General features: G+C 46.6%; 2 protein-coding genes across 5 annotated transcripts; one reads left to right on the top strand and one right to left on the bottom strand.

Annotated features, from left to right (window-relative positions):
- Nucleotides 1-816: 816 nt before the first annotated feature.
- psen1 (presenilin 1) lies at nucleotides 817-10904 on the bottom strand. Of its 4 annotated transcripts, none has more exons than XM_035382661.1 (11): nucleotides 10675-10904; nucleotides 9691-9770; nucleotides 8164-8456; nucleotides 7340-7481; nucleotides 6843-6910; nucleotides 6171-6391; nucleotides 4992-5090; nucleotides 4613-4699; nucleotides 3765-3986; nucleotides 2750-2868; nucleotides 817-2379 (listed from the first exon to the last, which is right to left on the bottom strand). In XM_035382661.1, exons 2-11 carry the CDS (start codon nucleotides 9724-9726, stop codon nucleotides 2224-2226), a joined length of 1443 nt encoding a protein of 480 aa, XP_035238552.1. In that variant the 5' UTR covers nucleotides 9727-9770; nucleotides 10675-10904; the 3' UTR covers nucleotides 817-2223. The 4 variants fall into 4 exon arrangements, with proteins under 4 accessions (XP_035238552.1, XP_035238570.1, XP_035238580.1 ...); XM_035382679.1 differs by having other exon boundaries at nucleotides 3765-3980; XM_035382689.1 differs by having other exon boundaries at nucleotides 3765-3974.
- An 823-nt stretch (nucleotides 10905-11727) lies between these two features.
- Nucleotides 11728-14789, top strand: erh (ERH mRNA splicing and mitosis factor). Its single transcript, XM_035382703.1, has 4 exons — nucleotides 11728-11885; nucleotides 12882-12969; nucleotides 13928-14048; nucleotides 14665-14789. The coding sequence occupies exons 1-4, from the start codon at nucleotides 11883-11885 to the stop codon at nucleotides 14765-14767; spliced, it is 315 nt and encodes a 104-aa protein (XP_035238594.1). The 5' UTR covers nucleotides 11728-11882; the 3' UTR covers nucleotides 14768-14789.
- The last annotated feature ends 1474 nt before the right edge of the window (nucleotides 14790-16263 follow it).

Here is a 16263-nt window from a genome sequence, read left to right as displayed (position 1 = left end):
TGCTCTTATCTGTACACACACACACACACACTTTGACCCTCAATTACCTTTTTTCAGGTGGGAGGGCGCTTACGGGGCCACTGTAATTTGAAAGCACGGCGAAAGCCAAGTACCTCAATCAGTCACCTCGGAGCGTCACAGTCGTTCCCGGTGAAAGGCCGAGCCGTCCCCATGGCGATGGGCATGCCTTCAGAGTTCTAGGCAGCGTGCCAGTCACACGCTGTTAGCCAGCTGGCAGAGGGGATCGGGCCGGCACAGAGCGCTTGCGCACCAGTCTTCCACGGAATTCCTACAACGATCCCACTGTCCCGACTGCTCTATTGCGTCAAACCACAAGGTGGGCTTCATGGAATGCCAGTGAACAAAAGGAAAAAGACAATGCTGTCCTTGTTTAAAAATGCACAAGAAACGCATCGCAGATATGTAATAAATTAAACAGGCCGTGCTTAAAAGCTGGCCATGCAGTCCGCTTTTACTCCTGAAAGTAACAACAGTGATCGATAGAAATGGGAAGAACAAACAAGACAAATTTTTTGCAAAAGTGACGCAATCGCCCACCAAACATTCAGGGTCCCCAAAAAAAAAAACCAGGGCACTTACACAAGGAACAGCAATTTAGGCATTAATTATGCAGAGAGACTGATAACTTACCTTGTTTGCAGAGGAGTAACTGTTTAGAGGCAATATTAGAGTGGCTAAAGAACAAGGTTAAAGACTCATCACATAGAAAAGAAACATACACACATGTAAGCAACTGAAGACTAATGGACATGCAGACAAAAAGTAATGGACACAAAATACACACAAGTGCATGGAACCGGTTTAAATGGTGCAGAGAGAGGGTACTGCTCATGCATCTCCTTTATTTTTTAACAGTCTTTCAACAACTTACAAAAACAGAAACTCACCGAGACTCATTGATTTAGAGGAGGTGGGAAGGGGGGGGAGCGGGTGTACATCTCAAAAATTTGAAATGAAAAGGGGAGAGAGAGTAACTGCTCTGCAGGAGGGAGGTACAACGGAACTACAGGCAGGCACAATTCAGTCTTCCATTAAACAAAAAAACCCTAAAACCCACCCCCCACCCCCCCATCCCCCTCAAATCTCTTGAAGAGTATTTATACAAGATGCCACATTATCTGCCCTCCCAGCCCCAAATCCCCAAAAGTGTCAAAGCCTCCTTTGTGGTTTTCCAAAAGCACAGAAGGAGTTGTGAAAACCAGCCGAATCTAAACATGGAGCACAGACACGTGCGCGTAACCATTCAGCTTTGAGGCAACAAGGAAGTCTTGAATCCTTCTGAAAACCGGGACAAAGCCAGTGAGGTCTCAGACAGTGGGCACTACCAAGTGCACGAGTTCTTAGACGCGACACTCAAGACGTTCTCCAAACGTCCAGTCCATCACAAACTAGTCCTGTGGTTCAAATTTTTGTGCTGTAGGCTCCTTACTCTTGCGGTTCTAATTACCTTAATTTCAGGCTTTAAATAGCCCTAATGCTGCTCAGCGTTAGGGGGGGTACTCAATAGACATTTCCAGGCCATGGAGGAGGAAGCCGATTCTGCCTCTCGGACAACCGTGGCTCACAACCTATGATGATGCTCTCTTGTTTTCCCAGAAAAGACAAATAACGAAGTGTTTCTGTAAGATGGCTGAAGGATTTAATCCTGCTCGTTTCTTTCCATCCCTTTAGTTGCTTTGTGATGAGTGAACACACAAACGCACGCACAGCTCTCTCAGCTCAGCGCTGCGTTTAGAGGTCCTCTCACACTGCTAAGCCCCAATCGAGATGGAGGCAGGGAAAGATCACAAACCTCTCAAGAGTGGATGCACACCAAGCTTCAAAAAGGAGATGAGAAACAAAAACAAATATCACAAAATAAATCGGAAATCGTGGTTAAGACTCAAAACTGGAGGAAAAGTTACTCGCGAAACAAAAGTCCTTTCCACACACACATACGCACACGCGCACACGCACGCATACAAACACAAAAATTATACAACAAAAATTTTTTTTTTTAGTCCAGTTCAGTCCAGAAAGTGGTGAGGAGGGGGTGGGTGGGTACCCCGGGTACCCCTCATCTCCCAGTGAACCCCAATGATGAAGGGTGACAGTTTCAGGGCCTAAAAGCAGGAGCCCCCATTGGTGGAATCAGCTGGAGCGCGAGGGTAGAGGAGTGGGGGAGCGGGGAAGAGGAGGGGAGGGGGGGGGGGCAGTACCCTGCTATATGTAGAACTGGTGCAGGGCCAGCTGGTCCATGAAGGGCCGGACCAGGTTGTCCGTGGCAAAGTAGAAAACAAGGCCGAAGGTGATGGAGATGGGGAGAGCGGGGAGGGCCTTCTTAAAGATGGCCAGGAGGAGCAGGGTGAGACACAGGCCCTGGAGGGGAAAAGACAACACGGGGAGAGGAAGGATTAAACAGTTACTCCTGATGTCATAACTATCTCTAATCCTGACTTTTTTTCTTTTTACTCATAATGGAGAGCGAGTAAAGGTTTGTAATCTAAACGAGTGTTTCTGCGACTAAATCGTCCAACAGAATGGGATGTAATGGAGGAGTGGGCTGTGATGAAAGGGGGTGCCTGAGGTGGGGGGGGGGTGTTAAATCTGGGGGGGGGGGGGGGGCAGGGTGAGTGGAGAGAGCAGAGTATGTTGAGGAGAAGTGATGATGAGGTGGTTACTGTGATGAAAACGGGAGGAGGGCGGTGGCGGCGGCGGCGGCGGCGATGGGGAGAAAGGCGTCACTCACAATCAGGATGGCAACGAAGCAGGCCAGCGTAGTGTTCCAGTCCCCGCTGGCGGTGGCCGACGCCTTGCCCACCAGCATGCTGTAGAAGATGAAGTCCCCCAGGCCCAGCTTCACGCCCCCTGAGAACGCACAAACAGAGCGTGCTCAGTAGCCTGCCGCTCACACTTTCAACGAGCGGGAACCGCCAGCAGGCGCACGGTAACAGGCATCAGTGCACATGGGGGGGCGAACACCGAACCGCATCACAATAACACACACATCTGCTTCCTCCAGTGCCTCCGTGTCACTCACTCTGTTACTCGCTCTCTTTTTTCTCTCTCTCTCTCGCTCGCTCTGTCTTTCCCTCTCTCTCCTCCACCCCACCCACCCACCCACCGTGTTTTTTCTCCCCCCCCCCCCCCCATAATTACCCTACAAATTTCGCAGTCTACCCCATACTTATGGGATGCAATGGGAGAGGCCGAAGGACTGAAACCCAGTACTTTTCACAAATGACTCCTTATCCCCTAGTTTTTGTTTTTCATTATGGCCTGAGGTCCTGCACCAGACATGTTCCGCACTGGCACAAGCAACAGTCCCCGCAAGCCCTCAGAGGAGACTGACGACAGAAACAAAAACCAAATAAACGAATTCAATTAGGAGACGAAAGGTTGCAAATCGATCCCTGTGGGAATTCGCGCTAAAAAAGGGTGGAGTCTGCACTCTGTGGGCGGAGCCTGTTATTGTAAGGCCAGATCAAACCGCGCCCATTTTCTATCTCTGCCAATTATGCCGTTCCTTTTCGAAGCCCCTCTTCATTCATAAGGGCATTTTTGTATATAAAAAATAATAAAATAATTTTAAAAGTTGCGTAAGTCCCTCTGGATAAGTGTCTGCTAAAAGCCTGTAAGCCATAATGAAATTAAAGGGATACAAAGTGAATGGCAGAGGAAGTTTGGCCCGGCCTGGCACAGCCCAGCTCGGCCTGGCACGGCTCAGCACGGCTCGGCACGTCTCGGCACGGCACGGCACTCACTCTCTTCGTCGTCCTCGGCGGGCGGGCGAGCGGAGGGCAGCTGCTGGACGGTGCGCCGCGTCTCGTCGGTGGACTGCAGAGGGCCCAGCTGCTGCTGCTGATGCCCCACCCAGTCCGACGTGAAGCCCCCGTCGTCCTCCCCCTGCTGGGCCAGGGGCGGGCCTGAGGCTGGGGCGGTAGCAGGGGCAGGTTCTGGGGCAGGGGCAGGGGCTGGGGCTGGGGCTGCGAAGAATCACATGACCAAAATAAGAGTGCTGCCCCAGGCGTCTCGGCAATCAGTAAAGGCTTCTCGCACACTGAAGCACAGTCACCATTTCGGACACGGCAGCCCAACCCTGTTCCTGTAGATCTACTGTCCTGTGTAGGGGCGACATAGCTCAGGAGGTAAGACCGATTGTCTGGCAGTCGGAGGGTTGCCGGTTCAAACCCCGCCCTGGGCGTGTCGAAGTGTCCTTGAGCAAGACACCTAACCCCTAACTGCTCTGGCGAATGAGAGGCATCAATTGTAAAGCGCTTTCGATAAAAGCGCTATATAAATGCAGTCCATTTACTGTAGGCTTGCACTCAAACCCTAACGAGGCACACCTCGTTCAACAGCTAGAGATCTGGTTCAGCTGCTAATTAGTAGAATCAGGTGTGCCACATTTGGGTTGGAGTGAAAAGCAACAGGACGGGTAGATCTCCAGAAACAGGAACTGCGCAGCCCTGGTTTAGGATGAACAACATGAACTGAAAGAATCTGCAGTAACAGTGAACTGAAGGAGTTAGGGTTAGGGCACTCTGTTTTCCCCATAACTTCAGAGCTCGCTCCCCAGCCTGGGATGGGAGCGTATTTCTCTCCCACTCACCCAGGTTCTCAGTGTCCGCGGAGCTGGAGGCGTTGTTCTTCCCGCTCTCTCCACTGTCTGCCATGCCAACGAGCCACACCATGGTCGCTGAAAGGAGGGAGAGAGAGAGACGGAGAGAGAGAGATCTTTGGTACCCCTTTATTTTAGCCACTCTGGGATCTGAGATCACACTGAACATGGAGAGGGAGAGGGGCAGGATCTGAAAAGGTCCTGCTCGTTGGGCCAATGTCTAAAAACGTCAGTTAGGTACAAGAGCCCCTCAACCACTGAGTCGGTTCAACTCGGAAGGTTCTAGAACAGTGACGTGCTCGTGGACAACCTGCAGGCACCAGGTAGCGTGTGTGCGTGTGTGTGAAAAAGTTGGAGGGAGGAGACTCACAGGAATAGATGAGAGCGGGGAAGATGGGCTCGTTCCTCTCCTGCGCCGTCTCCACTAGGATACGGAGCGGTCCCTTGGGGCACAGCACCGCCAGCAGGTCTGGAGGGGAACAGCACGCAGGGGGACAACGTTACAGCGGCGTCAGGTAAAACCCATCAGGTAGACAAGAAAAGATTTTCTAGCACAGCAGGGTCACGGCCACGCCCGAAACAGCTGTCAAAAATGCACTTTTGGACAGGTCAGCGACCCTTCGCAGCGTTCGTGTCATATTTGACACGGTTATGAGGCATGCAGTCTTCTACAGCTGTTCCCCGAGCACCTAAAAAGGCAACAACCTGGCTCAGCCAACTAACACACCAGGATTTCAGTTTAACTTGTGTCAGCATTTAATCATTCTACAGAACTTTAATAAATGCCCTATATCTCAAAATGTAAGACAAGCGTGCCAAATAACTAAGCGGCCAACAACTGATGAAGTATCAGAACTGTCCAGGAGTATGATTAACCCTACTCTAATCAAACATTAACTGAAATTAGGGTTATGCATTTCGCAATAACATACTGACAGACTGAAACCTGTAGCATATTAGGAATGGAAATGTTTGCAGAAATACATTAAATTGTTCTCCAGTTCATCTCCAAACAGTTATCTTTAATTCAGAGGCTCTATGGAGCCGACTCTTCCCAAAGTTCGTTCGTATGCTCCAATTCCTAATTTCCTCCCTTCTTTTAAGATCTTCTCAACTACTAAGCTCAAACTGTGTGATTCACATGTGAAATCTGCCATGGGCTGATTCTGCCCTTCATCATTCCCAAGTGAAGGGTTTAGCCCTCAGCTAGCAGGACCGTGGCTTCATCAATGGAAAGTATGAAGACCACATCCAGAGTAAGAAATGAACCCCAGCCACCAGCTGTTAAATTTTATCTGCGGCTGGCATGTTTGTACACTCTACCAGCCACTTTGATGGGTAACCACGCATCACTTTGAGGTCTTGCTCTATTCCACATATCTAAGCTGTCTAGTAACAGTCAAATTGGCCGGTAAAAAATTTGAGATGGGCCATCCACTGTGGCCGGCGGACGAGAAAGCTAGCGTCCTGCCCCCCCCCCCCCCCCGCCACATCCGGACAGGAGCGAGGGGAGCCCGTCCGGCGGCCCCTCCGTCCGGGAGGCGCTCACCGTAGACGGAGATGACGGCCAGGATGAGCCAGGAGGTCCACTGGGGCAGGTACTTGATGAAGACGAGGGCCATGAGGGCGCTGATCATGATGAGGTAGGCCTGCTGGAGCCGCAGGGGCCCCTTCCAGTGTATGCAGATCATGCCCACCACGCCGAAGTTCCAGATGATCACCGCCACCGTGATGTAGTCCATGGCCACGTTGTAGGTCTTAAACACCTCGCTGCCCGGAACGCAAACGCAGACGTCACTCTCCCCACCTCTCACACGAGCAACAACTACACAACACCGCGCGATTACGCAAAATTACTGTTCCTCTGTTCAGCCGATGTCGGTCTATAAGGGGTGCAGGCGGTGGAGATTTCCATATTGCAGGATCTGCACGCAATTTTTCAGTAACAGCAGCAATGCAGATTTCTAGAGAATGTTAATGCAAAGTGCCGCTAATCGTGAGAATTTTCATTAAACGTTAATGTTTTAATTTTTTTAAGGTAAACACAATTCATAGTAATAATTAAAAATGCATTGAACGTTCGTAACACAGAGGATATACTCTGAAGAGTTAAGCAGTATTAGTCGGCTACTCACTATTATACTTTTTTTTTTTTTAACTGCAATAAAGAAAAAGATAAAGACAAGGAGAAAGGGAGCACAGGACAGAAAAGTGCACTAACCCCAGGTAGATGAAGGAGAAGAAGAACAGCATCAGCAGGGAAGAGATAAACAGCCAGCCTTGGATCACCTGAACAGGAAACAGGAATTTAACACAGGCATCAGCACGGGGGGGGGGGCAACAGCAATCAGTTCCAGCCACGAAGACGCCCCATCAGAACAACACAGCATGACATCCATTTTTTATCCTAGCTCTTTATCATATAGAAGTAACTACATTAAAAAAGATGCGCACAACCTGCTGTCGTAACCATGGACACCATGCAGCAAAGGCCTCGCGTTGCATCACACATAAGGGCCATGAAGTATCACTGAGCCGGTACCATTGCCTTTGACCATTTCATCTTAAAGATCAACTGCAGCAGAGGACTTTTCTTTCTTTTTTTCCCTCTAAAATCACCCCCCCTCCCCAAATCCCAGTAGTGTCCCTCCCCAACCCGTGGACCTGACGGCCTCCAGCCAGCAGGTGGCGCCAACACAGCGAACGGGACCGCAGCACCTTGTAGCAGCGGTACTTGTAGAGCAGCACCAGCACCAGGGTCATGACCACGATGACGCTGATCATGATGGCGGCGTTCAGGATGGAGTTCAGGGCCCGCTGCCCCACCGTCTCCGTGTCCTCCGGGAAGGGTGTGTATATCCTGCGTGATGACATCACCGCCGCCATTTAAACACACTTTCATCCAGAGCACTCCTTACATTTTACTTTCTCTGAGGACGAGTGAACGGGGGGGGGAGGGGAGGGGACACTGTGTTCACAGGAGGGGTGTGAGTGTAGTTTACAGAGCTGTTAGGAAACTAAAACGGATGCAATTGGTTGGGGGGGGGGGGGGGGGAAACAGCACACAGACCCACACTTCAGGACTGGAGTTGTGCACTTCTGCTCTCGGTAGTGTATCTGATTTTGAACAGGAGCACAGGGGTGTCCAATCTTATCCGAAAAACGCTGGTGTGGGTCCAGGTTTTTGTTATTGTTCAGCACTAAGACACCTAATTCTGCTTATCATGGTCTTGACTGAAGAGCATGATTAGTTAACTAGTTGAATCAGGTGCTGCAGTGTTGTGCTAAAACAACAAACCTGCATCCACACCGGCCCTTCTGGGATAAGACTGGACACCGCTGGAGTACACAGCGGCCTAACTCTCACTTAAAGGAGATTTGGGGGAAATTATCATCTGTCGTTACACAGACGTTCAACTGTTAATTGAATCCTCTTCTAAACACATTTATGTACTTCCCTCTTACCCCACCCCCCCACTACCCCAATCCAAGCCCCCCCATCCCCCACCACACCCCCCCCCCCCCAAGCCACTCTGACTCACAGCTGGCCGTCGTTCTGCGTGTAGAAGCTGACCGACTTGATGGTTGCCACGACGACCACCATGCAGAGCGTGACCGGGACGAAGAGCATGATGACGTGCTTGGCGCCGTACTTCAGCGTCAGCTCCTCGTCCTCGTCCTCCTCGCTGTCGATGACCTGGCCGGGGGCGGAGGCGGGGGCGGGGTCGGCCCGCGCCGAGGGGGGCTGCCCGTTCTGTTCCGGCTCGCCCCTCCCCCGCCCTCCCGCGCCACGGGCCTCAGGACGCCGGGTCGCCTCGGTCCCCACACCCGGTTGCTGGGAAACAAGAGTCGCCGCAGAAACATGAAGAAAAAAAAAGCTAACTAGCAGCAGTGTTAACCTACAATTTCAACGCATGGATGTTGAAATGGACTTTCCACACTGGAAAGAGCTGTTGGTTTTTTTCATTTTGTCCTTTTGAAACTGGCAGCTTTCCAATAAGACAACAAATAATTGAAACATTCAAGAAATACAGCGTGCAGGAATTTATTTTATTGCAGACATCATCCTCTCCAAGCACCTATGGGCAAATCAGCCAGCTGTGCCAAGTCCACACCCCAAGTATCTTACAGATGTCAAAACACAATTTCAGAAAAGAAACCTAAATAATATTGATTCTTGTTTTATAATATTGATGTTTTGCCAACAAACAATGAACCCAAAGATGGAATAAATGTCTCTCATTACAGCGTGTGGATTATGGAAGGCTGTGACATGTTATCCCAATCTGCCAATAACTCTTTCCCTGGGCAGTGTCACCGGGAGTCCAATCCCATGAGCCTGTGCGGTAGAAGACACAAGCGCCAAAGCTAGAGGGGCGAGCCCAGACAGGAGAACTCCATCTGCGCACGGTGCTACAATAAAAACCTCCGCATACCTGTCCTCTGCGCGTCTCACCTACAGGTAATTTCAGCCGACACAGATAAGACAGGGAGGGGCTCGCTTGTCGTCGGAGCGCACGGGGAAGTTCACTTCCTTTTGAAACCGCGCCGCGACTCGACAAACTCTGGATTTCAAAAGCAACGAAAACGCAGAGCCGGCATGCAGATGATGAGGAAACAGCCGGATATTGTGCATTTACTGCGCTCTCTGATGCACTGCTTCAAACATAAAAATCACCACGGAGGGACCTTGCCCCTTGTTTCTGAGCCACACCTTAAATCCACAGCGAATAGACACGTGTGGGAATATAATATCATGTAGTTGTTTTGTTTTTTTAAATAACGGCACAAAGACAGCATTTATGCGGACGTTAGTACGGGTGTTCGAACCGTTATAAGCATTATAGATTGATCCTTTTCACTCATTGGAAAACAAGCACACTAAGATGCCAATCACACGTGAACATGGGATTGTCCCATCCCCTGGAGAAAAACAAATCCTAAGCATTAAACTCACCTGTGTCTAGCTCTGCGTAAACCACACTTAAGATAAAGCTTTTGGTTTTATTTACTTCAAAGTCTCCTCACACTCACACACACACAAACACACCGAAATGACTGTTACTCACCACATTGTTTTGAGAAATCTCCATTACGTCAGCCATATGAGTCCCCTCTTCCTCTTACATAGAGTTCAAGTCGATCAAATCTAAGGAAAAAATATGGAAGGTTGTATTTTTTATATAAATGAAATATATATATTGTAGGAAGTCAAACGTGTACGTTTCGAGCATTTTAGTCCTTGAACGACTTCGTCACTAATAAACCTGATCCAAAAGATGACTAAGTAATTGTGTTAACTTTTTTTTATTTTGATGACTTAAAATAAAAAGTTAACTTTTTACAGACCTGGACATATCAGATAAAAAAATACAGCCCTAGTGATCGGTTGGATTAAACGCTAGTAAAAAAGATCACACCAAGCGTAATCATTAATACTGTAGTTGTTCGCCAATTTAACTACTTCTGAGAACAGATTGGGCAGCTATATTACGGGGCACGCTGGCAACACATAAAATATAGGATTATAGCATTAACAATTTAAACTGTAACGTTAGAGTTCACAAACTCGCTTCGCTGAAGTACCTTCAGATTGCTTCCAAAAGTTACCAAAACACAGGCTTCACTTCAACTTAGTGCCCGGTGACATTAGCCACTGCACCACTAAGTTTATGGGCCCACAAATCGCAGCACTTGTATTTTATGAGGTTAAATTGCTAAACGCATAATTTTACACCCAACAATCAATATGAACAGCTAGCTGTAGCACACATTACTGAGCGACATTCCAATATAATCTTAACATAAGATGTTAACGAGGTACTCTACTAGACTACTATTTTATCCAACTTAGCAAGCTAATAACCTAGCTACGAAAGACCGATATTGTCTTCTAGCAGGATAGTTAACTAGATTTCTACATTGAAAGGTATCACTACGAACATTCAGAAAGGAAAAGGTTATCGTTTTATAAAGCTAACCCAACGTAAGCTATCTAACCATCAACGGTTGCTAGCTAGCCAGGCACAGTTAGAAAAAACGTTCATGCTTACGTTATGCTTCCCGTTACGCCGCAAGCTCCGTTATGTTGTTTTGCTTTTTCTTTTATATCCTAAATGTTATTTTACAGAAACTCAGAACTCCATATGAAAATATTAACACACTTTCATCCTGCACTGTTGTTCTTATTTGTTTAGACTCACTACAACTTGAAGAAACCCATAAATTCACATCCGGCCCAGGTACTTCCTCCTCCCAGCAACCATAGAGCTCAGAGTGTGTGGAAGACTAAGGTCAAAAAAGCCTTAGTTTTCTAGACACTAGCCACAGACAATTTCAAAATAAAAGCTGAGATGACACTTTTCTGAATTACTTATTTCCGAATGGCGTTTTTATTTCCGCAGTTATTGGTCTCCAAATCTAACATTTAGAAGGGCCATTGGCCTAAAGGTACTAAATACTGCATTACTAACTTTCACATATGTGTGCAAATGGATTGCAGTGGCTTCACATAGACTAGTTAATGCAGTCTGTCTTTTGGAGGCTTGGAGGGTACACGACCTCACAGTGACAGATTAGAGAGCCATTTACTTGGTAGCGTCCAGGTATGAAACATCATCAACATCAGGTTATTGAGAAAGGTAGTGATATGTGGCTTTCTGAAGGCAATTGGAGAATGTAAAATTGCAGTAATTGTACCATTTGAAAGTATTTATTTCTGGGATAGTCTCCAAAATGGGATTTATTAAAAGGTAAATGTGTTTACAAAATAAGTATAAATATAAATGTAAATATATCATATACAGAAAGCAATTGTGCTGATAAATGCTGTTTTTGTAAAGCTAAACTTTTTGCTCCACTGAAGATCTGCACAACTGAGCAGTTACAGCAAGGAATACGAGATTGAGTAGCCGTGATGAGAACATTATAATTTCTCATGTAAAACGAAAGTTCGGCTTCATAATTTGAGGGTCTGGATGCACAGTAGATTGCAAAATAACAATAAGCAGTTTCTTGCTTTGCCATCCAGTACTATAGGTGGTAGTAATGTACCCCAAGGCTCTTTTATACATGTAATTTGAAATGAAGAAGACAATCGTCTACAACTTCCGGAGTTATTCTTCCGTCGTCTTGTTTCCCAGGCTTCTCCACCAACGAACGCAGGACAGCAGTCTCGGTCTTTCTGCCACAGGGGTCTCAGCGCGACTCAAAGGGTGCAAAATATACATTCAGGCCAACTACCGTGGAAGTTATTGAAGACATGGTATCAAACTTGATTCTTTATATATTTTTGTTTTAAATATAACGGCTTGAGCAGCAGAAATTTCTTGGGAAAGTGTTCGCTTAGCTAACGTGAGCAAGCTAGCCTAGTATTGTCAGCCTGGCAGTAGCAAAGCAGCTAGCTACGTTAGCTAGGCCTGTGCTGGAAACTGTACGCTTGCTGGATAGTTATGCTTGATAATATAACAGTTAAGCAATCTGCGGTAATGTTCAATTGGCTAATTGGTAATGTTTTATTTAGCTAGCTAGCTCACAATTTAATCATTGGTCGACACAACTCGCTGATGAGATTCGACGTTTTCGTTAGCCGCTTACTTGTTAGCTGACCCATTTGTTCGTCTTCTCTGGGGGGATGGTAGTCCAGCTAACTTAGCTGTTTTTCAAACGTGGGTAACGTTGTATTTCTTGAAATGAAGCCATTTGCCGACCGGTTCACAAGCGGGCTTTCTATTTACTAGCTATCCAATTCGATCTAATAATAAAATATATTAAGCCAGCGCTAAAATCGGCTTTTTATTTTTTAAATGAATAACGTCATATTGCTACCTAGTTAGCTATGAACAAACATCACTGCTAGCGATCGCACGATAGCCAGCTTGCACTAAGCAAACTCTTGCTTCGGCTCACCGTCCAGGACCTTGCTAACCTTGAAAGGAATTGGGGAAACCAGTAGTAGTGTGTATGGGGATTTAGTTTTATTATCCATTTTATCTATTTTAAACTCTGTGATAGTTTGGTCATTTTAGGTAGCTGGGTGAAATAACCAGATGGCTAGTTGGCTAACTAGTTACCCCTAGGGGAGGTTATTGACGTCGCTTCGAGACACACTTCATATTTATAGATGGTGACATTTCTAGAAGATTTAAAAATTAAAAATTAAATAAAAAACCGACGTCGCCGAATGTTTCTTGTAATGTTAATATCGTTTATTGGCCTGTCAGTACTCGACGATTGGCAACAACTGTTTATTGTTTTGCAGTCTCATACAATTCTGCTGGTCCAGCCGACTAAGCGGCCAGAGGGGAGGACCTACGCTGATTATGAATCTGTCAACGAGTGCATGGAAGGTAAGAGAACTCCAACTGCGGGGAACCATTATAGTACTACCCTGTTCCACTGCACCGTGCCTCTAATCGCTGGAATAGTTCACACAGGGTTGTCCTATGAATCTGTAAGATAAACGGCCCTGTAAGTTAGTGTGCCATCTGATGGTGCATATAATTTACATATAGCACATCGTTTGTGTCCCTGCTGCTCCAAGAGGGGGCATTTCCCAAACGGTAATGGAAAGGTACCCTCACCACCGTCATATCCTGGTCAGTGGAACAGTTGTTGTGAAATTGCGAGACACACATTATTTGTGCTGAATTTGAGTGAGTATACCCTACAGTGCGATTCTCTGACTCAAGATAAAGGAAATTGCAGCTTCAAGTGGGTGAATAATTTACTATGTGGGAAAAAAAGTAATTTGCCTCCTGCTTGGCTCTTCTACAGGTAGTTCCAAATAGACAGAAAGGTTTAAATGTGCCTTACTGAAAGCTAGATGTTGAAGCCTACATTGGTTCATGTCTGTAGCATCTTGGTTGAGCAGACTGGTTGTATGTGGAGTTCAGTGGGAACAAATGGTAAATGGACTGCATTTATATAGCGCTTTTATCCAAAGTGCTTTACAATTGATGCCTCTCATTCGCCAGAGCAGTTAGGGGTTAAGGGTTAGGTGTCTTGCTCAAGGACACTTCGACACGCCCAGGGCAGGGTTTGAACCGGCAACCCTCCGACTGCCAGACAATCAGTCTTACCTCCTGAGCTATGTCGCCCCAGACGGAGGTTTTATTTATTTTGGGATTCCCAGTAGAGCAGCATAAACCCTCCAGTGCCTTGCTCTGTACTTTGGATGTCTCGTAATGTACACACATGCACTTGTGTCTCCCTTACAGGTGTATGTAAAATGTACACACATGCACTTGTGTCTCCCTTACAGGTGTATGTAAAATGTACACACATGCACTTGTGTCTCCCTTACAGGTGTATGTAAAATGTATGAGGAACACCTGAAGAGGATGAACCCGAACAGCCCGTCAATCACGTATGACATCAGCCAGCTGTTTGATTTCATTGACGACTTGGCAGACCTCAGCTGCCTGGTGTAAGTTTGAGCTTCTGTGCCGCGTTTATCCTCTGCATCTGTCAATCACCTGTAATCTTGTAATTTTGTTGTATTCGTTGAGGTGCGGTCTTACTCACTTGAATTGTGAGAGTACAATCGAGGGGCAGGCGGGGGGGGGATCCGATTATGCAAATGACCGTTAAATAAGTAAGGACAGAAGTTGGCGTGAAACCTTGAGATGGATCAGCCCTTGTAGGGCGCCCCTGGGCTGGAGCCCGGGCTGCTTTCCGTTTGACCGCTGTCACTCATCTTAGATCAACAGGCTGAGGCCGGGACGGAATTCCTTTGTAAAAAAAAAAAAAAAAAAAAAATGGAGTTGAGCACAGGAAACACTGCTAGAGTAAGGTGACCAGATTTCAAAGGGCTCGAGGGCCGTGCTGGTTTTCCAGCCTCCCTTTACCTGGGAGTCAGGTGTGAAGACAGTCTGGCCAATCAGTAGCACGGATTGTTCAGTTACTTCCCCGGGAGAAAAGAAAATAGATAGGGCACCAAAAACGGGAGCTGTCCCTGGAAAACGGGGACGTCTGGTCACCCTGTGCTCGAGGCCTGACGTGGCTGTGCCCCCCCCCCCCCCTCCCTCCCTCCCTCCCTGCAGGTATCGAGCGGACACACAGACATACCAGCCCTACAATAAGGACTGGATCAAGGAGAAGATCTACGTGCTGCTGCGTCGCCAGGCTCAGCAGGCAGGGAAATGAAGAGCCGGTCTCGGGGGGGAGGGGGGGGGAGGGGGGGGGCTGCGGTGGCTGAGCAGGGGGGAGGGATCGAGGGAGGGGGGTTGCTTTAAGGAGAAACTTTGTATAAAATGAGTGGTTTGATTAAACGGATATCTCTTTCTTTTTTTTTTTAAGAGGGTTGGGGGTGAGAGAGATTTCATGGTTACTTTTATATTTAATGTGTTCTTTTGCCCCTGAGTGAGACCATGTTTGTTTTCTGTTTACAATAGATAAAGGACTTTAAAAAAATATTTCGAACTGAGTTTTGTTTTTTTTCACCCCAACATTTCACTACCCTAGTGTATTTCCCACATCCACCATTTCTGCTGTTATGTCAGTTCTACACCATTTTTAATCTGCACTGATTTAGACTGATGTGAAGAAAAAATACTACCATCTAGGTCAGATGACCTTGTGAAAGCTTGACAAAGGAAAGTTTGTAAAAGTCATAAAATTTCACCAAGGGAGTGAGAAGTTTTCCATTATTTCAGGTACGTTAAAACTTAAATGGGTCAAATTGACCCGCTGCATAATGAGGGGGTTAAGTGGCTCTAAAACTGTTCAATTAAACCCAATTACTCCTGCACAGTTAAAGACACTCGGTCCACAGAGTTAGGGTTGAGAATTGCTGTAATCCACTGAAGCAAATGGAACTGATTTTTTTTTTTTTCTAACAGTTTTAAGGGCTGAACAGAGGTGACTGGTTCAAGACGCGGTCGTATGAAATTTAACTCTGCTGCCCCTGCCCAGGACCTGAGGCAGTTTTCTAACCATGGTGAAACCCTGTCCTGGTTTATAATCACTATTTCCTTAAAACAGATTTACAGTCTTGGATTAGGGAGCTTTGGTTCCCTTGATTTGAAATCAAGACGTTGAGACGGAATGGTTCTGCCAAACCCAAGCATGTTCAGTTTTACGTTGGCAGATACTGGCAAATCTTGTTAAGACTTCCGATTACCGCAATGCCATGGTATTGTAGTTAAAGTGAAGTACGTGGTTTGATTTGGAGAGATACTCAGTGACAGGTCATGCGCTATCCGTGGATGACATTTTAACCTTCAAAACCTGGAGCAACACCATTGCTTCCTGTCTTGTTGGAGCAGCAGTATAAATTACACACTGACGCTGCATGAAAAGTATTTTTTAAGTAGCCTATACAATTTATTCTCGCTTTTCCATTTTACAACACTAAATGTTAAAGATCTTGCCATATACACAACAATCAAAATACATTTCTTAAACAAAAGAATGAGTTTGTCTCTACTCTGCATTCTGTGTTACCCTAATACGCATGATTTATTTATTTATTTGTAACACAATCAACGGCAATAACTCAATTGCGCAAAGCACATAATTTGGCATTGTAAATTTAATTATGCTTATGAAAATGAAGTTACTGCATCTTCGTTAAACGGTGCTAAAATGATTTTAATAGTAATTTCAGTATACTAAGATTTGCTTTATGAAACTCATGAACA

The sequence above is a fragment of the Anguilla anguilla genome, chromosome 1 (assembly GCF_013347855.1).
Source record: "Anguilla anguilla isolate fAngAng1 chromosome 1, fAngAng1.pri, whole genome shotgun sequence".
Lineage (NCBI taxonomy): Eukaryota > Metazoa > Chordata > Actinopteri > Anguilliformes > Anguillidae > Anguilla > Anguilla anguilla.
This window is presented reverse-complemented; position numbering and strand designations above follow the sequence as displayed.

Bases quoted from the DNA above. Each gene is read 5' to 3' on its own strand.
- psen1 (XM_035382661.1), bottom strand. From the start codon at position 9,726: ATGGCTGACGTAATGGAGATTTCTCAAAACAATGTG. The intron at 7,482-8,163 runs GTGAGTCAGAGT...GTCATCACGCAG, and splicing joins ACGCAGAACGACGGCCAGCT to GATATACACACCCTTCCCGG. The intron at 3,987-4,612 runs GTGAGTGGGAGA...GATTCTTCGCAG, and splicing joins CGCGGACACTGAGAACCTGG to CCCCAGCCCCAGCCCCTGCC.
- erh (XM_035382703.1), top strand. The intron at 12,970-13,927 runs GTAAGAGAACTC...TCTCCCTTACAG, and splicing joins TGTCAACGAGTGCATGGAAG to GTGTATGTAAAATGTATGAG. The intron at 14,049-14,664 runs GTAAGTTTGAGC...CCCTCCCTGCAG, and splicing joins GCAGACCTCAGCTGCCTGGT to GTATCGAGCGGACACACAGA.